At 40.8% G+C, this 22554-nt stretch overlaps 1 protein-coding gene across 2 annotated transcripts in view; it reads left to right on the top strand.

The window, feature by feature from the left end:
* LOC134357938 (sodium/hydrogen exchanger 3-like) overlaps nt 1-22554 on the top strand; it is a 172984-nt gene that overhangs the window by 94062 nt on the left and 56368 nt on the right. For both annotated transcript variants that reach the window (XM_063069730.1, XM_063069729.1), the window contains exons 2-3: nt 18619-18921; nt 20479-20639. In XM_063069730.1, coding sequence (XP_062925800.1) covers nt 18619-18921; nt 20479-20639 — 464 coding nt within the window. The remainder of the gene's footprint in view (nt 1-18618; nt 18922-20478; nt 20640-22554) is intronic.

Here is a 22554-nt window from a genome sequence, read left to right as displayed (position 1 = left end):
GCCTAGTAAAAAAAAACACTCTGCTGTAAGAAGGATGTGGGGGACCACTCACAGAATCTTTCCTACAAGACAACCACTTGAAAAGTGGTCGCCAAGGCTCTGGCAGAGTACGGCACACAAAAAAAATCTGAATAAACAATTAAAAAAAAACTGGGACTTAACATTTCTACAGCACAATACTAGGTTATGCAATATTCTGAAATGAACATGAATAAAGTCCATAAAATTTATAAGAGGGTTTAATGAGGTAGAAATGACAGTTCTTCAAGATGAAAACATGAGGCTGTGGTTTTTAGACAGTCAGTAATAAATCCACTCTAGGAAATCTTCCCCCAACATACCTAGAATGTGGATGCATTCCCATGTGGGGCAAGTTACTGTAGTTTTAAAGAAAAGCTGATTGTGTACACAAAGTGAAATGCAATGTGCTGATAAGGTGAATTGAACTGAGTGAATGGAAATTCTTGTGGCCCAGAAACTATGGCATTGTTTAGTAATGTCAAATGGGTTATTTCTGAGCCTTAAATTCAGTGTAATTAGTGCAAACAGGGAGTCGCTCTGTCCGCTTTATCTCATTTGGAGCGATTTTTACAGGAAATGACTTTGATAACGTAGTCCTGCCTGGGATTGAAATAGTTTTGGATTTTAAGAGAATGGAGATCCAGCTAATTTTTATTTATTTGTTATCTGATCCTCAAAGTGCCTAGATACTGAAATTTTCTGTCTGTTCAGCAAATGTGAGAATGAGTAAACTTTTTAACTGTGTATGCTTTTCAATCATCAGACTTGCACCAAGTTAACTTCACAATTCCATAACAAAGTGTCACGTAGTGACCAGAAGGCAAAAATAAGAAGACTTGAAATTCATGCCCCCAAGTGTTTGTAGTTGGTAAACCTGTTTGCGAGAGATCTTTAATAGCATGCTATCAGATTTATTGGTCACTTTATAAATGGGAGGAAATGAAGTGGCATCTCTTCCCCAAGGGGTGTTAGTGGTAATAATTTATTCACATTAGTTCTACTCTTCTGAAGACTTCTGATGCTCATTTAGCTTTCCAAAGAGTGATATTCTTGATGATTTGCATTTAGCCTGGAGAAAATAAATTTAAAAATCAAATGTTCATTTTGTTTTTACTTTCAACTGGACCACATTTGTAGCCTGCACATCTCCTGACAAGAAATCTTGGATTTTAAATCTCACTCCAATAAATATAGGTCCTCTGATGATCAGGGTTGACCTTGGATGTTGCATCCTAGCCTCCTACAGCAAGTCAGGGCGGTACAATATGGAGAACAAACTGTTGCCCATGCAGCAGGTGACCCCTCTCCATGCAGCTGATGAATCCAAAGAAATAGCAGAGGCTGAAACAGTTCGGCACCAGCAGCGTTGCAGGAATTGCGAATGAACTCAATGTAGGACTGTCTTAGGGTCTCCACCCCTAGATTTTCCCCCCGGTTTACTCCTGAAGCCTTCCCTGTGAATCGGTATAGTCACAAGGCAGTGGAGTTTACTTTCTAAATGAGCTGCCAACCATGGGCAATGCCCAGAGCAATTGGTTTTAAGGTACCAGTAACTCACCTTTGCCCCTTCTGTCAGTAGAAATGGTTCCACCAGGCCTAGTAGCCAAGTCACATGTGAAACCCAGGAGCTGGATAAGGTTGTCAGAGGCTATTTGAGATGCATATCATTGAGTGCATTTAAAAGGTAGTGGGAGCTTACCCCCATTACTCCCACCAACTCAAGCCAAAAACATGAGCACATAAAACAGGATAATACTACCAGGGTGGAGCTGAGAGAGTGCTGCAGTCATTATTTATGTCTTCTGAATATGAAATTTAAATTGAGTTCCTATCTGATTACAATGGTTAGGAAAGATCTCATTGTTATAGTAAATGCTCAGTTATCTTATATTTTTCAAGCCTGTATGCCTCACTAATCATTGTTTCAGAGGGAACAGGCATGCTATTGGATGGACAGGATCATGGGAGCAGTTTGGAGAATGGAGAGACAGTGGCAAAGGAGTTCCTTGTTCAAAGTGCAAGCAGGCCTATGTGAGTCCAAGGGCAGAGGGGGAGAGAGTAGTGCTGAGAGAGCAGCCAGTCTGCCATTGTGACAAAGGCAAGGGAATAACCAATACTACGCTTTATCATCCAGCGCAGTTGATGAACTGGCACTTGTAGAGTTAGGAGCAAAGGTGATAACCAAGCTTTTTATGTATTTTGGTGAAGTACAGTGTATTTCTGATGGGTCTCCAGGCCAATATTAGTCCCTCATAGTGAACAAAGTAGGATAAATATTCTTTATTGCATATAAAGTGACTGTTTAACAGACATGAGCTCAATGGCTTCTAATTCAAAAATAAATCATTGGCTGAAAAGTGATTTGCTTCTGATAGGAAATGGGTAAATGCAAGTCTTTAATGAATGCATTTTGTTTCTAAGTTAATATTTACCATTTGGGGAAAAAAATAAATAATTAAATGGGCTTTTTATAAAGAAGCTTTGCAAAGCACTGGTTTGTCTTGATCTTTAACCAAGGTATTGTAACATCAATATAATTACAGATAACAAGCTCCAAAGGTCATTGTTTTATATTGTTCTGTTGAAGATCCTGCTTGGGTAAATTCCACTTCTACCTTGAACTGTGCTTCTGCTATGCCTGTGGAATGATTCTGAAATTAATGCCCAGCCTCATTAAAACAAAGCTAATAAAGGAGGTGTGTTTTGATGGTGCAACAGCATAATAAAACAGCCAAAGTCTCATCCTGTAAACATTATCAAAGTAGGAAGTTTAGGTTGATGGCTGTCCTGCATCTTGTGGAGGGCACATAGTGGAGTCATGGTGTATCATTCCTACACAGGGTACCAATCAAATGGACTACTTTTTCCTGGTTAACGTTGTGTGAGTTTGGCATTTGGTCCGAGATACCCAACGGTGGTAGCACTGGAAGTTAAGATAGTTAAGAAGGCATATGGGATATTTGAATTAAACCAAAGCCCTGGAAGAAGTCAGCAGTTTTAAGCAGCACCTGTGGAGGCAGAAGAGTGGGTTGCCATTTCAGGCGGAGGCTCTGCATCGGGACTGAGAGGGAACAGGAAAGATTGCAGAGTAAAATAGTATGTTACGGGTGGTGGGGTGGCAGTTGCATAGAGGGTAGTAGGTGAAAGGTGGAACAGGATAGGAAGGAACAATGAGAAGATGGAACTAAGCAATGGGAGGGATGAACAAATAAAGAAAACAAGTTGGTGGATTGGAGTTTGTGGTGTGAAGAGCACTGTGGATGTTAGTTACCCAAAAATGTAAAATTCCTTATTCATATCATGAGGTTGTATACTACACAGGTGAAATTAGATGTTGTTCAACCTTCATTATTGGGTATTAGAACATAAGCAGCGATGTTGTGGTACATTTATATCAAACATTGTTTAGGTCACAGCTGGAGTTCTGTGTGCAGTTCTAGTCACTAGGATTTAGAAAGCAAGTGATTTCACCGGAGAACATGCAGAGCATGGACATCAATAACAGCAAGTGCACTTCTGATGCCCCCAACCTTTTGCACCTTCAAGATGCAAGTCAGATTGTGGCGCAAAATTATCCACTTTATTTGAAAGAGCATCTGAGAGACTTAACACCATCCAGGTCAAAGTTGGTACTTGATTAGCACTCAGTCAACCTCCCTCAACATTTATTCTCTCTATCACTTGTCCATAGAGGCTGAATTGAGAACTTTAAAAGAAATGCACTGTGGTTACTCATCCAGTCAACTGCAAAGGCACTTTCTAAACCTGTGTCCTTTACCATCAAGAAAAACGTGGGCATATCACCACCTGCAAGGACCCCTCCTCTCAAACCATTCTTTGTGCCTTGTCGCTGGTTTAAAAAAAAAATCCTTGCAAGGAGCATATGTGGGAGTACCTTTGTCAGAAGGAATAATGGTTTAAAAAATGCTAGCTTTGCACCTTCTGAAATCCAGTTATGTACAGGCGGTAACCCGGCCTTGCCAGCAACGTGAATAAATTAAGAAATTTGGTAATTTGATGTACAGATATGATGAAAGGCATTTTGCATTGGGTGTCTAACATTCTGTCTTCAAAAGTTTTTCAGTTATTAAATTAATTTACTTTGTTTATTATAGTAACATCAGTGGTATGTTAGAGATCGGCTTCTCTCCAAGATTCCTATTGGGGTGAAGTTACTCTACAGGATGAGCAAAAACCTATTGAATATTCATCTCTTGTATTCTCAAAAACAAGTCTCAAACATCAGGCAAAGGCAATGCTAGCTTAAAGGATGATCTCCAACTGGTGCTGATTTTTTTTCACTGAAGCATACAGAGAGGCTGAGCCTTGCACTGATTAACAAGACCATGATCCTTTGACCAGCTGCTACTGAAAGCTACTGCTACTGATCACCTCCCAGATGTCAGGAGCCACCATACACGGAAGATGGACAATGACACGATCCATTATCATTTCTAATCTGCCAACATACCTTTGACTGCAGGGAAGAATATTTTAAGACCAAGACCTAAGTATTTGATCTAGTGAGCAGTAGAGATTTCCACATTTCCTCTCTTTCCATGTCCATTGGAGACATGAACAACTTAGAGTGGAAACATCAGACTACTAAGGACTATCAACAACTCTGCTCTTGCAAACTCTATTGGCAAGAGAGATGCTCCTTTATCATTGACCATTTTCTAGACCAACATGAGAATCTGATTCAGTTTAATGTATCTGGGTGGGTCACATTGTCTGCATGCCTGACACCAGATTCACAGTGTAAGCATTCTGCTCTGAACTCCACCATGAAAACCAATTGACAGCAAAAGCTTTCCAATGACATTCTCCGAACCTACTTGGAAAACATTTAAGAATCTCACTAGCAAGTTACAATAGGTGGCCCAATATGACTCAAAATAGTGGAGTAACATCTAGGGATGGAGTATGCAAGAACACAACCACCCTATTTACCCACGGCCTCTTTAAGTTCCCACCATTTTGTCCTATGGCAGAGATTGTGGATCCCATATAGGACTCTTCAATCATTGATTTCAGAATTGCAGTGGAAGCAAGTCATTGTTGACCCTGAGGGATTGCTTAAGAACAATAACGTCTGTCATGACCTAGCAAATTAAATAGATTGCGTAAATTGTTGGCTTATTTCCCAGCTAGTGAACTATCACTTTCATTATGAAGAGCTACTTGAAATCTTACATTTAATTTTATCATACCAATAACATCTTTGTTATGAAAAGAGTAGGCTATGCTGTTTGTGTTTCTGTTACTAATTATCTTTAGCACAGTACTATTTGGAGTGTTATAAAGTTTAACTTTCGAGGATTTATTTTAGAAACATGCCTATGCAAATATCTAATATGAAATCACAGCATTGGCGAGCCAGAAGATACTAGAAATACTAAACAAATCAGATTGATCTATTTTGGAGATCCATTAATATTTGAGATCTTAGAGCTTCAGTCAGAACGCAATATTATTGACCTGACGATGCTTTAAGTTCAACTTTATTGTCATTGGCTACTTGCTCAAGGTCCAAATACCATCAAGGTAAGTTCTTTGCATTACATGACAGGCGTAAGTTAACATAAATTTAAATTAGCATAAATTATATAGGAATATCAAAATTGATTACACAAGTGCAAATTGAAATGAAAATAAATGTAGTTCACAGTCGAGCTATTATTTTTCAGGTTAAAGAACACAACAGCAGTAAGGAAGAGGCTTCTGTAGAATCTGGAGGAGTGGGTCTTTAGGCTCCTATAGCTCCTGTCTTAACGGCTGCAGTGAGAAGTGGGCATGGCTGGACAGTGGGGTCCAGATGGATTTTGTCTTCCAGAAGTTTATTTTTACTTGGATGAGTGAGGCTTTCAGTTGACTAGTTAGCAATAATAAGGTGGATTTATATATACTGTAAATCACCTTTTAATGTGTAGGAAATCACAATGGTATTTCACAGGTGCACAGTAAGACAAAAATGTACTCTGTATAGAATCAAAGGAGAAGACATTTGGATCAGGTTTTTATGAAGCATCTTTCAACAAAATAAAATGGAAAATTTCAATACAATTGAGCTTTTTGTCAGGTTGAAAATGAGGAATTGCAAGGAAAATGGAAGCATTCAGTTTGAATGTATGTGGTCTGTTGAGTATATCTCTGAGGATCAAAAGGAAGATGGTGTAACTTGGCATATTATGCAGAAGAAAGCCAGGCTTATTATGCAGAAGAAAGCCAGAAGTATTCAGTGACCCAGATGAAGGGCCTCTGCCCGAAACGTCAACTGTACCCTTTCCATAGATGCTGCCTGGCCTGCTGATTTCCTCCAGCATTTTGTGTGTGCGTGTGTGTGTTGCAAGGATATAATGTCCAGGCTTTATAAGGCAATGATGAGACTGCACTTGGAATATTGTGAACAGCCTTGGGCCCCTTATTTGAGAAAAGATGTGCTGGCATTGGAGTGGGTCCACAGAGGTTCATGAGAATGATCCTGGGAATGAAAGGCCGAAGGTGTGAGAGGTATTTGATGGCTCTGAGCCTGTTCATGCTGGAGTTTAGAAGTACTGGGGGAGGAGAGATCTCATTGAAACCTACTGAGTATTGAGAGGCCTAGATAGAGTGGATGTGGAGAGGATGTTTCCTATAGTGGGGGAGACCAGAGCCAGAAAACACAACCTCTAGAATAGAAAGGCATAACTTTAAAACAGAGATGAGGAGAAATTTCTTGAACCAGAGGGTGGTGGATCTGTGGAATTCATTGCCACAGATGGCTGTAGAAGCCAAATTATTAGGTACATTTAAAACAGTGGTTGATAGGTTCGTGATTAGTCAGTGTCAAAGCTAATGGGGAAAGCGCAGGAGAATGGCGTTGTGAGGGAGCCATGATGGAAAGGTAAAGCAGACTCAATGGGCTGAATGGCCTAATTCTGATCATATGTCTTAAGGTCTTAAAAGTGGGTTCACCCCACAGTAATTACTAATCTTTATTTTGTAGCTTTCTTCAATGCAGGGATAAATGTTGATACTCCACTGCATGTAGTGACCATCAAAACGAGCAGATTGCACAAACTGGCTCAAGTTTCTAATGAATCGCTTTAACTGCATCTTTGCCAGAGGACATCACGACTTATTTTACCTTGTTCACCAGACAATACATTCCAGGAGGAGGTAATGGCCCAGTCTCATTTCTGAAATGCACTGTGATCTTGATGATGGGGTGGAAGTTGATGGTGAAGTTGATGAAATAGTCGAGCTCTGCATGGGTCCAGGAAGCAGCACCAATGCAGTCAGCAGTGTAGCCAAGAAAGAGTTGGGAAGCATTTGACAACAGACCCCAACCAGCTCTGTTCCACTACCACTTTCCTCTGTTTGGCAGAATTAGGTACTCAGCTCCTCCCAATTCTTCCAGACCAAAGGGCCCCTGTGATCCCTGCTGTTTCATTGGCCACGTGGAACAATTTGCGTCCCAAACCTACAGCAGTAACTCTTTTGCTGCTCTATTAATGACTGCGTTAGTGGTGCTGCTTCCTGCACCTCTGAACAGCTGATCAATTTCACCAACTTTTCCACTAACTTCCACCCTGCTTTCAAATTCACATGATCTTTCTCTGGTTCCTCTGTCCCCTTTCTTGATCTCAAGTCTCCATCATCAGAGGCAGATTATCTGCTAATATCCTTTCCAAACCCACTGACTCCCACAGTTACCTTGTCGACAGCTCTCTCCACCCTGTCACTTGCAAGGGTACTATTGTCTTCTTTCAGTTCCTATCTCCACCGCATTTGTTCTCATGATGGGGCTTTTAATTCCAGGATATTCAAGATTTCTTCTCGTTCCTACCCATGCATCTCCCTCTAGGATCTTGGTCTGCAACTGCCCTAGGTATAACATGTGTGCCCACAGCTCTTCCCTCATTGACATCTGGGACCCTGGCAGTGTTTCCAGGTGAGGCAGCACTTCCCATATGAATCCATCAGTGTAATTTTTGTATGTAGTGCACCTTGTGAAACCTCCTTTAAATCACTGAGACCTGAAACAGAATGGGGGAACTCAGTTTGTTGAGCATTTTTGCTCCAGCCACCTTAATAGCCTGAATCTTCTGGTATCCAGCCAGTGTCTAGCCATTTTAATTCCACTTCCCATTTCCACACTGACACATCCATCCATGGCCATCTCTAATGACAAGTTAAGGCTAGATGCCGATTACACCTCATGTTCCATTATGGTAGTCTCCAACCTGATGGCATCAAAATTGATATTTCTAATTTACGGTAACCGTTTCCCTTCTCCCCCACCCCCACCCCTCCTGCCTCCATTACCTTTTTATCTCCCTTGCCCTAGTGACTTGCTCATCGCCCACCCCTTCCTTCCTCTGGTTTCCCACACCCTAACTTTATTGCACAACTCTCTATCCTCTCCTATAAGGTTACATCTTCTTCAGCCCTTTGCCTCTTCTATCTATCACCTCCCAGCTTCTCACATCATTCCCATTTCCCCCACACACCAGCTCATCTTCCCTCACCTTGTTTCACCTACCAGCTCATGCCCCTCTTTCTTCCTCCCCACCCACCCCACCCTTTTATTCAGGCATCTGCCCTTTTCCTTTCCGGTTCTGATGAAGAGTCTTGGCCTAAGATATTGACAATTTATTTCCTTCCACAAATGCTACCTAGCTGCTGAGTTCCTGTGTGTTGGATAGGTACATAGGAATAACACAGTAGAACATGAGCCTAAAGTAGGCAGGTGGGATCAGAGTGGACAGGTTTATGGTCAGCATGGAAGAGGTGGAATGAAATGATTTGTTTTTGTGCTGTGTAATTCTACGCATTTAACGATGTTCTGGAGATTTCCTCTATCGCCCACTGAGTTCCTCCATTAATGCCCTATGTATCATGAAAGGAAAACTTGCAATTACATTGTAACTTTTCTAATCTCTGGACTTCCTAATGCAGATTTTAATTATTTTAAGTACTTTTGACGTGGAGTAGTTTTCGTAGTATGGTGAAATCCTGCAGCTAATCTGTGTACAATGATGTATCTTAGACAGCAACCAGGCGAAGGCTAAGTATTAGTCAGTAAATGGGAGAACTCTGTACTTTGAATTGGATCCTTTACGTTCACAAAGGACAGATTGGTCATTAACTTAGCATCTCATCCAAACAGCAGCAACTTCAGTTGTCCATCAGGGGTTGCAAATTTCCATTGTTTATATTTGACTTTTCTGGAACTGTGGTTGAATGATATTTGTCTCTGACTTCCCAAAGAAAAAAAGCACCTAATGTGGCAGGCAGATTCGTGATTTAGCTTTTTACTCTAAAGACGGCAGTTCGTACAGTGCAGCACTCTTACTAAACTTTCTGGACTGGGGTTTGAAAGAAAGCCTTGAGTTAAAAGCACTATTATTGATTCACAGCTTGTACTTGTGATGAGAGGAAAAAGATGCCACTTAAGTTCTATATATTGTAGCCTTCTATATATTGGCGAGACCCGACGCAGACTGGGAGACCGCTTTGCTGAACACCTACGGTCTGTACGCCAGAGAAAGCAGGATCTCCCAGTGGCCACATATTTTAATTCCACATCCCATTCCCATTCTGACATGTCTATCCACGGCCTCCTCTACTGTAAAGATGAAGCCACACTCAGGTTGGAGGAACAACACCTTATATTCTGTCTGGGTAGCCTCCAACCTGATGGCATGAACATTGACTTCTCTAACTTCCGCTAATGCCCCACCTCCCCCTCGTACCCCATCCATTATTTATTTTTATACACATTCTTTCTCTCACTCTCTTTTTTTCTCCCTCTGTCCCTCTGACTATACCCCTTGCCCATCCTCTGGGTTCCCCCTCCCGCCCTTGTCTTTCTTCCCGGACCTCCTATCCCATGATCCTCTCATATCCCTTTTGCCTATCACCTGTCCAGCTCTTGGCTCCATCCCTCCCCCTCCTGTCTTCTCCTATCATTTTGGATCTCCCCCTCCCCCTCCAACTTTCAAATCCCTTACTCACTCTTCCTTCAGTTAGTCCTGATGAAGGGTCTCGGCCTGAAACGTCGACTGTACCTCTTCCTAGAGATGCTGCCTGGCCTGCTGCGTTCACCAGCAACTTTGATGTGTGCCACTTAAGTTCATGTTTTCTTTTCTCCCTCGACACTTACACACAAACTAATCCTATTCTATTTTAGAGTTTTGTAATAAGCAACATCTATCTGGTACAAGGATGAGTTGTTGGCTATAGTAAACCCATTGCAATGAATAACATTGGAATTGGAGTGTAGAGCCATTTCTGAATCATTTAAATAAGCAATTTGCTATGCCAAGCCCAGTGCCACCCATGAGCAAAGCCTTCTTGATCGCGGTGACAAACCAATCCTGAAGTTTGGCAAACCAAACCCTGCTGGAAATCAGAACAGGTAGTCTTAGCTCAAGGGTAACAGGATCATCCAAGATTCTCCCTGCTGATTTGAAGATGGTTCTGAGCTTCATCATGATGCCAGCTATGATGGGATAGCTCAGCACTTGCTGTCACTGCACAAGAGCTAAAAAATGGATGTTAGAACTAGAGACTGTTATTTTATTATCTTAGTACTTTATTCTGATGTGCGAACTTAGCCCTGAAAAGTTAGCTCTGCTTCTCTTCCCATTGACTTGCTGAGTATTTATAGCAGTTTTATTTTACTTAATGCCTGCATTTTTTAATTTAAGAAAAATTCAGAGACAGGATATAGTTGATGGACAAATATAAAACACGAGTTAAAGGCTCATTGAATTTATTGCTGGAAGACAGTAATTTCTTAATACATGGTAGTAAGTAAAAGTTTAAAAAAAACAACTAGGTAATGTGGGAAACACTCAATGGAAAGAAAATAGAGTAAAAGTTTCACAGCTGAGATCCAATCCAAGGTGCCAGATCCCCAATCAAAAACCTTAATCTGATTTCCCTTTCCGCAGATGCTGCCTGACGCTGCCCAGCGCTTCTAACATTTTCTGTTATTTTCCTTTCAGATTTCAGGTTTTAATTTTAATTTATCATAATTAATGCATTTGTGATCCAAGGAGCACCAAGTCATATGACACATTCTTCAAAGGATGGACAACTTTAAAGGAACCACCATTCCATTATCTACTGATACCGCTAGAAGTATAGTGAGTTCTTTGCTGCTGTGGAAGAGCTAGTTATACTTTTGACCACTCTTAGGATTGCAGTTGTCCTTGTCGATTGATTATTGACCAATAGGTGATCTTTTTAAAGTTATTTTTGGGGAAGAGAAAAAGGATTGGTAACCATGATCTTGAATTAATGTTAAAGGTAAATACAAGGAGGTCTGGGAAGCAAGGATGTGTGCTGCGGAGAGAAGAATAGCTGTACTTTTTGATCCATTGAGGAAAGATCAATGATCTTGGGATCTTGTAAATTATTTTACTTCATACCTCTGTCTGTCATTCATGTCAAAAAATCAATGGTGTACAATTTGCAACAATATTGGAACCAGAATAATTTAGAGGTTAAGTAAGAGGTTAATAAACCATTGAACACACATATTTTACCATATCCAAAGTAACAGTGGTTAGTGATAAAGGACATAAAAGTCAAATGTTATTTGCTCATTTTTAGTGTGATCCATAAAATTTTGTAAACAAACTTGGATCATCAACTTTATTCTGTAATATGTAACATAAATCTTTCTTGCATGATCCAGAGTCCAAAGTTGTATATTCATAAATCCTGATCTCATATCTGCACACGTTGATTTTTCTTTGAAGAATTCTACATCTAGGGCAAGTGGGAGAGGAAATGTTTCAGGGTAAGAGGCAAGCTGTATAGCATTCTGAGATTTAAAGCTACACAGCATCTATGCAGAATAACTGCTGGAAAAGTGAAGATAAAAATTGTCATTAGAAAAGCTCCTTCAGAAACCCTGCCTGTAGACCATAAAGGCAATTTTCCTACATTGAAAGTGCAGAGAAAAAGTTGCTCTATGGATTAGTGGTTACTGCCTTAATAGCCAATCATTGAGAAAGTTGGGGTTAAAAATGAGATGGGAGCCAGGTGCTCTGGACATGGAAGATACTGGGTATTGAAGTGAAGAACTGATTTCCATTTACATGACCCTTTTACTTTGGTATGCCCCAAAACACTTTACAGCTGGTGAAATACTTTTTGAAATATAATCACTAATTGCATTGAGATTTGAAATGACCATTAAATAACCAGTTTTATTTCCTTTTTTTAAGTTTTAAAAAACATCATTTTCTTGAACAATTATGAATTACCAATATTTCAAAATCTAGCTCAGCAAAGTTTTGGTGTCCATGTTGAAATTCAATGGCCGTTGGGTTATTGTCTCACATACAGAACACTAATTGTTTATACATCAGTGAACATACTTTCAAATTACTGAATCAACGCAACTGTTTTTGGGACCCAATATTGTGATACATCAAATAAATTCAATTCATGAGAATTTTAGAAATCTGACAGTCTTATGAAGTAACCAATCTGTGTTTTGTGTTCTGGAAACCCCAATAAAAGAATATTTCCTCTCTAGATAATAAAAAAAATAAGCAATTGTTCAGAAGGTGAGAACAGCATTACATTTAGGGCAACATTTTATAGTGCCAGTGATAACTGACTGGGGTTCAAATCCTGCTGCTTTCTGTAAGGAATTTGTACATTCTCCCTGTGACTGTGTGAGTTCCTTCAGTTTCCTACCACATTCCAAAGATGTTACGGGTAGTGTTAGTGAGTGGTGCTCATTCAATGTTGGTGGAAGTGCGGTGACATTTGTGGGCTGCCCTCAGCACAGTCCTCAGACTGTCCCGGTCATTCACCCCATATCGTGGATTTCTCTGTGTGATTCAATGTACATGTGATGAATAAAGTTCATTTTTTAATCTTTAAACCTGCTACTCTTTGAATTAGATTAGATTAGATTATGAGGACACTCAATCCTCGTTTGTTGTCATTTAGAAATGCATGCATTAAAAAAATGATACAATGTTCCTCCAGAATGATATCACAAGAAAAACAAAGTTAGAAGATCTTGAAGTTAACCGGCAGGTGTGAAGACCAAAGTTGTCAATCAGCATTTTGGCTGGGGACCCTGCATCAGGACTGAGAAGAACAAAAGAAATGTTGGCGTGTAGCAGTACACACGTGGATGCGATAGAGACTGGTAGCTTGTAGGTGGAACTAGATGAAGTGATGATAGGAAGATGGAATTGGGTGGGATAAACAAGGGAAGAAGAAACCAGATGAGGGAGTGTGTGTGTGTGGGAGGAGAGTATCTGGTATGTGGATAATATGAAATTATTAAGATCCGATTTTCATACTATTGGCTTGTAAGCAACTCATGGAATATGCGGTGTTCTTCCAATTTGTGGTTGGCCTCTCCATAGTGATGCAGAAGGCAAAGAACAGACAAGTCATTGTGGGATTGGGAAGGAGAGTTCAAATGACATGCAATGGAAGCTCAAAATTGGAGGAGAAATTGAGAAAAAGTGGCAGCATCTTTACAAAAGTTAGGGTGGGAGGAGGTACAGTTGAGGTAACTGTGAAAGTTGATGAATTTGTAGATGATGTCAGTGACATGTCTATCTCCTGACATAGAAACTGATCTAGGAAAGGAAGGGAAACTTGAGGACAGAGCAAATGTTGGTGACAAGTGGACAAGTTCTGCACAAGTTGAGAAGGCAGCATCATTGTAGAAAGAGTTGTGACTAGTAGGCTTGGAACAAAGACTTTTTCATATAGCCATTGAGGGGAAGGACAAGTTCCTCCAAGTGGATGACAGTATTAGTGGTGAAGAACTGTTGGAGTCTTTGTCCAAGAAAGATATGTAGGGCTCTATATCCTTCAAGATGGCACTGGTGAATGACAGCGGCGTGTTGCAGGCTGCTTACAAAACTCCAAAATATACTTCTGAACTATTCTCCCTGCAGCCTGTAATTTCAGCGTACTTTTGAACCATCTCAATGAATTAGCAATTTCACAATCTTCTGGTACTCTTGGGCAGTGTGAGGTAGAGGGTCTGAGGTTTAGAGGCTGTGAAATGGAGATTTCCTGATTAGAATCGAAACAGCCTTATTGCCTCATGTATTCTGACTGTGTGGAAAACTTAGTTTTTCAAGCCGTCCGAGTAGATAATTTCAAAACATAAGTACACTGAGCTGGAAGTGCTCAACCATCTCCACCTCAGCACCAATGATGCATTCAAGGGGATATGTTCTGCCCCACTTCCTGAAGTCAAAGACCAGCTCTTTTGTTTTGCTGTCCTTGAAGGAAAGGTAATTGTCTTGGTACCATGCCACCAAACTCTCAATCTCGTTGTACTTTGTCTCGGTGTTATTTCATATCTGACCCAATATAGTGATATCATCTGCAAACTTATAGAAAGCGTTAGAGCAGAATCTGGCCACGGAGTCATGAGCAAATTAGGGGGGTGAGAACAGAGCCTTGTGGGGTGCCAGTGTTGAGGATAATCATTGCAGATGTGTGGAGTCAAACCATTGGATGGTTTAAAGTGGAGGTTGTTAGGTTAGAAACATAGAAAACCTACAGCACAATGCAGGCCCTTCAGCCCACAAAGCTGTGCTGAACATGTCCCTACTTTAGAACTACCTAAGCTTTACCCATAGTCCTCTATTTTACTGAGCTCCATGTAGCCATCCAGGAGTCTCTTTTTAAAAAAAAACCCTATCATTTCCGCCTCCACCGCTGCTGGCAGCCCATTCCATGCACTCACCACTCTGTGTTTAAAACAAACTTACCCTGACATCTCCTCTGTACCAACTTTCAAGCACCTTAAAACTATGCCCTCTCATGCTAGCCATTTCAGCTCTGAGGAAAAGCCTCTGACTATCCACATGATCAATGCCTCTCATTATCTTGAACACCTTTGTCAGGTCACCTCTCATCCTCCATTGCTCCAAGGAGAAAAGGCCCAGTTCACTCATCCTATTTTCATAAGGCATGCTCCCCAATCCAGGCAACATCCTTGTAAATTTCCTCTGCACCCTTTCTATGGTTTTCACGTCTTTCCTGTGCTGAGGCGACCAGAATTGAGCATAGTACTCCAAGTGGGGTCTGACCAGGGTCCTATACAGCTGCAACATTATCTCTTGGCTCTTAAACTCAATCCCATGATTGATGAAGGTCAATGCACCATATGCCGCCTTAACCACAGAGTCAACCAGAGCAGCAGCTTTGAGTGTCCTATGGACTCGGACCCCAAGATCCTTCTGATCCTCCATACTGCCAAGAGTCTTACCGTTAATGCTATTTTTTTGCCATTATATTTGACCTACCAAAATGAACCATCTCACACTTAGCTGGGTTAAACTCCATCTGCCACTTCTCAGCCCAGTTTTGCATCCTATCAATGTCCTGTTGTAACCTTTGACAGCCCGCCACACTATCCACAACACCCCCAACCTTTGTATTATCAGCAAATTTACTAACCCATCCCTCCACTTCCTCATCCAGGTCATTTATAAAAATTACAAAGAGAAGGGGTCCCAGATCAGATCCCTGAGGCACACCACTGGTCACTGACCTCCATGCACAATATGACCCGTCTACAACCACCCTTTGCCTTCTGTGGGCAAGCCAGTTCAGGATCCACAAAGCAATGTCCTCTTGGATCCCATGCCTCCTTACTTTCTCGATAAGCCTTGCATGGGGTACCTTATCCAAATGCCTTGTTAAAATCCATATTCACTACATCTATGGCTCTACCTTCATCAATGTGTTTAGTCACAACCTCAAAAAATTCAATCAGGAAAAATTCATTCAGGATTGGTAAGGATGTCAAAGGTTATGGGCAAAACGCAGGAGAATGGGGTTGAGAGAGATAATAAATCATCTATGATGGAATGGCAAAGCAGGCTTGATAGGCCAAATGGCTTATTTTCTGCTCCTTTGTCTTATGGTCTTGTGCTGCCTTTGCTAACTTACTGAAATCTGTAATGGTCCAAGATGCAGTGGCCTTCATTAGTGGGGTCATGTTTCAGAGGAAGGTATGAGGAGGTGTCAGAAACTTTTGATAGTTCCCTGTTGTGTAAACCTTCAATCAAGGTTTCAGATCTATTGCCTTAAGGGGTGGGCATAGGGATTCAAATTTGACTGCTTTTGAAGAGGCATGTAAATCTACAGTCTTGAATGCATATGCACACATCTGTAACATGATCAACAACAATTGGGGTGGATCTGTACTCATTTCTTTCTTCATTACATTCTCCTGCTCTCCATTGCTATGGAATCTGGAATAAATATGTTGCACTTCAGTGAAGCTGTGTTTTTAATGTTGCAAGAGAATATCCCCTCCAAGCTCTGAAAGGAAAATAATACTTGCAAAAAAAATTGATTTATGTTGGGAATAGACATCCACAGTTTTCTTTTGATTTTGTGCTCAGAGCTCAAGGTGTTTTGATATTATTGAATAAAGAAACACACACAGAATGCTGAAAGAACTCAGCAGACCAGACTGCATCTATGAAAGAAAAGTACAGTCAGCGTTTCAGGCTGAAACATCAACTGCTTTTTTTTTTCCATAGATGCTACCTGGCACGTTGAGTTCCTCCAGCATTTTGTGTGTGTTGCTCGGATTTCCAGCATCTGCAGATTTTCTCTTGCTTGTGTTACTGAATAAAGTGTCTATATTGTAGAACAAATTCTGCCTATGGTTACGAATTCTTGAATGGGTATCGGTCACCAAAAATGGTGGGTCATCAAATGTTTTGAAATTCACAGATCTTGAACCTACCTAATGTAGATGTGCAATTTTGGTTCTGAATCTCTTCCAGCTATGAGGAAGGGACTGTTTCTAGAATACTGTCCTGATAATTTGATTCAGTGATTAAATTGCAAGATAAAATTAGAATGAAACCAGTTGGGCTTTTCTTCCCAGCAGTTAAGTCATTTTTGGCAGAAGTTTAGAAATATAAATGATTGCTGTTACAAAAAAAATCTGAAAGTATACATGTTCAGTTTTGAAATGGTTGTACTTGTTCCACAAATGCATGTTTATTTATGTCATTACTGAAGAGGAACTGCAGTATTGTGATATATGGTCATCGTGCTATGGGTCAGCTCAGTTCCTAACATTGTGCTCTGGGTATTACTTAAAGCAATTTCTGCAAGGCAAGATAACCAGGCTTGAGCTCCCTCAAGTGTCAGTGCTGTAAATCAGGGGTTCTCAACCTTTTTTGCGCTGCGGACCGGTTTAATATTGACGATATTCTTGCGGACCGGCCCACCCGGGGGGGGGGGGGGGGGGTGGGTGTAGGGTTGCCAACGACGAGAGTAGCGGTCAAAGAAAGACTACAATGACCATGAAGCCTTGCGCGGGTACCAGTGCGCATGCGTGTACCTGCCGATATTATTCTCTGCAAAGCGTTTTTGGCGATTCTGTTCGGGGCGGGGGGTATTCATCACGACCGGAATATTGGTAATAAGGGGCTAATACACTCAATTTCGTTTCTAAAAGGGTTTATCTAACGAATTTAATATTAAACACACAGCGCACATTTTCCTCGCATGAATATAGTGATAAGTCAATCATCAGGCGAGGACGGGGAGCTTGAAGTGTTGAAAGAACTTCCAGTAGAAGTGGTAGAGGCAGGTTCGATATTATTTAAAGAAAAATTGAATAGGTAAATGGACAGGAAAGGAATGGAGGGTTATGGGCTGAGTGCAGGTCGGTGGGACTAGGTGAGAGTAGCGTTCGGCACGGACTAGAAGGGCAGAGATAACCCGTTTCCCTGCTGTAATTGTTATACGGTTATATAAGTCACTTATCAGTCAATAGCATCATAAACATTTTAAGTAACGTTTGGATATTAAACACACAGCACATATTTAACCCGTTATGAACATATAAAATCATTGCAACACACCAATATCGCTGAATCAGTGGGAGCTCTGGGCTTGTTTCCCTGCAACAGGACGGTCCTATCGAGGGGTGATGGGAGACAGTGATACTCGAAGGAGGTTCCTTATGTCCAGTCTATTTAGTTTTCGTCGCATTCATTGCAGAGATATGTTGGAAATGGAAGCAACGTTTTCAGTTCTTTCGTGGCTATCTCAGGATATTTAGCCTTGACTTTGATCCAGAATGCCGGCAGAGATATTATGTCAAACATACTTTTCAGCCCGCCGTCATTTGCAAGCTCGAGGAGTTGATCTTCTTCCCGCGCTGACATGGATGACACGCGGGTAATGACCTCGCGTGCGTTCAAGTTCAACAGGTCGTGACGGAATGAGGAAAGGTGCAGCTGACGCCTATCGCCAAATCATATCGTTTCCTCGTGGCCCGGTAGCAAATGCTCTGCGGCCCGGTGGTTGGAGACCGCTGCTGTAAATATTCTTTGAAACTTATAAGAATATTTCAATAATTTGTTTCTCTAAGGAATTGTGTATGAATAATATGATTAATCTGTCTCTGATACAATCTGGAGAGTTTATTGTGCATATTCAAATGGAGGAGTATCTTGTTGCAGAAGGACAACTCAACTCTTCCTGCTGAGTGGGGTCATCTATTTGATTCTTTAACATGGTCAGCCACAGAAAAGTAACTCAGTTATTTTTCTACTTTTTTTCCCTTAGTTTTCCACCTGTCTGAAAAAGTCACCTCTGTGATTCCAGAGAGTGCCCTGCTGATTGTGTTGGGTCTCATCCTGGGAGGAATAGTCTGGGCAGCCGACCACACTGCCTCCTTCACTTTAACACCGAACGTCTTCTTCTTCTACCTCTTGCCACCTATCGTATTGGATGCCGGATACTTCATGCCCAACCGACACTTCTTTGGCAACATTGGATCAATTCTCATGTACGCTGTCATTGGCACAGTTTGGAATGCTGCAACTACTGGTCTCTCCCTCTATGGTGTCTACTTGACTGGTATTATGGGTAAGGCATGGATCTGGTTTGTAGTTTTGTTTTATCCAATGGAAGTGAGCCAGGGCCAAGTAATAAGCAGTGATTTAAAATTCCAAAAGTAGTCCAACTTGTTTTATGTTGATGTATTCTCCTGCCAATATATACCAACAGAGTTCTATCACTGTTGCTTAATCAGTGGTTATTCATACATGTATATGAACGAGTCCAGGATTTTGTGTTAGTTTTTATCCCTCTCTTGTGTGGGTACACATCTGACCTTGTTGGAACAGTCCTACTGATTCCCCGAGCACTGAGGCAGCTCACCAGAAAGTTTCCTTTCTCCAAATAACCGTGAATTCTAAGGACATTGAAAACTTCAGCACCAAAATTAATAAATGAACATACACAGTGACAAAGAAAACCAGGAAGATTTTTCATGTACTGATCAGCCTTGATCTAGGTCAAGGGATGAAATATCCAACATGGTTAGAAAGTGTAATCTAGCAAAATTAGAGTAGATGGCTGGTCCCACATTTCCACTTTCAGCCATAACTTGCTGCCCTCCATAACTTAAAAGCCTTCTGTCTCAATTAACTGACTTGTGCAACGTTACCAAGGCCTTTTCTCATTTTTTATTTGTTTTTTATATATAAAAAAGAATTGTAATAGTTTACATTTAACTTTATGGGAGTGGTTTGACCAGGCTGTTGTTCAGGTCCTGAAGGTCAGAAAGATGTAGGCTTCTAAAATGTAGGCCAATTCTTTAGTGCAAATAAGAAGCTGAGGAAGTGCTGTAATGAGGAAGATAACATCTTTCACATAAGATTTTAAGCATCCCCTTGTGTGTTTTGGTGAAGAGCCAGTAACTTCTCTTCACACCCTTGGCCTTGTTAATCTGTCATCAGTAAAATATTTCCTGACCATAATCTTCCATTAACAGGAGTGTTTGATGGCTCTGGGCCGACATGTGATTAGGAAAGAGGAGTTAGAATGCACGGTAATTATGGGAAAGATTGAAGGGAGGAAAGCAAGAGGAAGACAAAGACAAATGATGCAGACAGCAGTCAGAGAACTGGAAATGAATACCAATGAATTGATCCATTTGACCCGAAACACAAGTGTATGGGCCATGGCAGTCAAAGCTCAAACTGGGCGCGGCACCTGATGATGATGATGAATCTTCCATTACAGCAATAAGTTTTGAAATTTAATTTATTGTCTGGAAGTATTTTAAAAGTCCTGGATTAATATGGCACCATTCAAGTTCTTTTGTGGATTCTTTAAATTGAGTGGTTATATTTTAACTATGCTGTATTTGATCAGAAGGTTGCACCTTACTGTTCATTATCTCTAGCACAACAAAGGAGGAGTAGGTATGGCTTATTAGATATTGCAGCACAGTTTTGTGAGCTCCATTTGCATTGCTGTCTATCACCACCAGCACCAAAGTCCAACAACTATTAAGAAAGGCCTTAAGAAATGTTTGACTGTGGGCTGCTTGCTTGCATCCCCATTTATTAGTTCATCATATTTATAATATTTGATAACAAAAGTCACCATTTATTCTGAATTCTGTTTATTCTGCAGGAGAGCTCCAGGCTGGCCTCCTGGAATTTCTTCTGTTTGGAAGCTTGATTGCTGCAGTTGACCCAGTGGCTGTATTGGCTGTGTTTGAAGAGGTTCATGTGAATGAAGTGTTGTTCATCATTGTCTTTGGAGAATCTCTTCTTAATGATGCAGTCACTGTGGTAAGTTCAGAGTTCACTCCTTAATAGGTTTTTCTCTAGTCCAACACAGCACCAATATCTTAATGGATTTTTGAAGTATTGCCTCAATATTTATCAAATGACAATTTCTTTTCTCATACCTCCTTGGGATCCAATGATCTTTGATAGTTGCCCCTAAAGAGTGAGGGATTGGCTTTTTATACTGGTTTAATCCTGTTTGCACTAGCTCAAGAGTTTGATGCCATTGAGTGGTCAGATCTCAGGGCACCTTAATGAAATCTGATGTCAAATTTAGGTCAGACCATGCAGGAATGACAGGCATTGATCCCTTTGAAGGTCCGTTCTGTTTTTCTGTTTGTTTCGCTACTTGATTATCACTTTAACTGATTGGGAATACTTGTCACTTTTTTTAAAGAAATCAAACAAATTTTAACTTCCATATTCTGAATTGTCAATCCGGTATGACTTTGTGGACTATTTTCTAAATAGGGAGAAAATTTTAAAAAATCTGAGTTGCAAAGGGAACTGGGAGACCACGTGCAAGTTTCCTCGGAAGTTGAGTCGGGTAGTAAAGAAGGCAAATGCAATGATAGCGTTCATTTTGAGATAGCTATGGTACAAAAGCAAGGGATGTAATGCTGGGGCATTATAAAGCATTGGTTGGACCGCACTTGGAGTATTGTGAACAGTTTTGGGTCCTTTATCTAAGAAAGGAGAGGACTGGATTGGAGAAGGTCCAGAGGAGATTCTTGAGAATGATCCTAGGAATGAAATGACTAACAGGAGTGTTTGATAATGTAAAGCACCTTCCTTCTAAAATATATCCCCACTAGGCCATAAGACTATAAGACTATAACTGTGTGGTTCCCATCTTGTTGAAGTGGTGAAATCATTTTATTTCCACTCTCGGCCATCTCTGGGCCGGTATGTGCTGGCATTTAGAAGAACGAGGGAGGGCATCTCATTGAAACCCTTCAAATTTTGAAAGGCCTAGATGGAGTGGATGTGGAGAGGATGTTTCCTATGGTGTTCCCAATAGTGGGCGAGTCTAGGACCAGTGAGCACAGCCTCAGAGTTGGGGGATGTCCACTTAGAACAGAGATGAGGAAAAATCTCTTAAGCCAGAGGGTGGTGAATCTGTGGAATTTATTGCCGCAAATAGCTGTACAGGCCAAGTCACTGGGTATATTTAAAGTGGAGGTTGAGAGGTTTTTGATTAATCAGGCTGTCAAAGGTTACAAGGAGAAGGCAGAATGAGGTTGAGAGGGATAATAAATCGTCTATGATGGAATGGCAGAGCAGACTCAATGGGCCAAATGACCTATTTCTGCTCCTGTGTCTTATAGTCTTATGGCCTGGTGGGGATATATTTTAGAAGGAAGGTGCTTTACGTTAGTTTTCGGTGGAGCTTTCCCATGAATTGATGTGCATTGATACTGTAGAATAGAATTGTTTCATGTTTATTCACAGGCAACAGGAAATACAATGGATTCTGGTTAATGGTGACCACTACATTTTGACCCAATTAAGTGGCTGCCACAATTGGCTGAAGTTTCATGGAAATAGTTAAAAAGGCATAAAAAGATTATCTACTATCTAATTGAGCAATAAATTACATATTTAAATGAAATACAAAACAAATTAGAACACTACCAATGCTGCTGCAGTACTATAAAACTGTCAATTCCTAGTAGTTATTGACAGAAGAATTCACCCAGTGTTTGCTGCCTTGTTCTTTTGATTGACTGTAACTGAACAAAATCAGCGCAGACACAGTGCAGATAATTGATTGCCTTAGACAATTGCATCTTCCAAAGCTTGATTTTCATTGTAACTTTCAAGGTGATTCTCTATACCTTCAAATTCTGTGTGGTTCCTATCTTGTTGAAGTGGTGAAATCATTTTATTTTCACTCTCTGCCGTCTCTGGTGTCTCC

The sequence above is a fragment of the Mobula hypostoma genome, chromosome 17 (genome assembly GCF_963921235.1).
Source record: "Mobula hypostoma chromosome 17, sMobHyp1.1, whole genome shotgun sequence".
Classification (NCBI taxonomy): Eukaryota; Metazoa; Chordata; class Chondrichthyes; order Myliobatiformes; family Myliobatidae; genus Mobula; species Mobula hypostoma.
The sequence above is the reverse complement of the archived record's forward strand: the minus strand, read 5'-3'. Positions and strand labels throughout refer to the sequence as shown.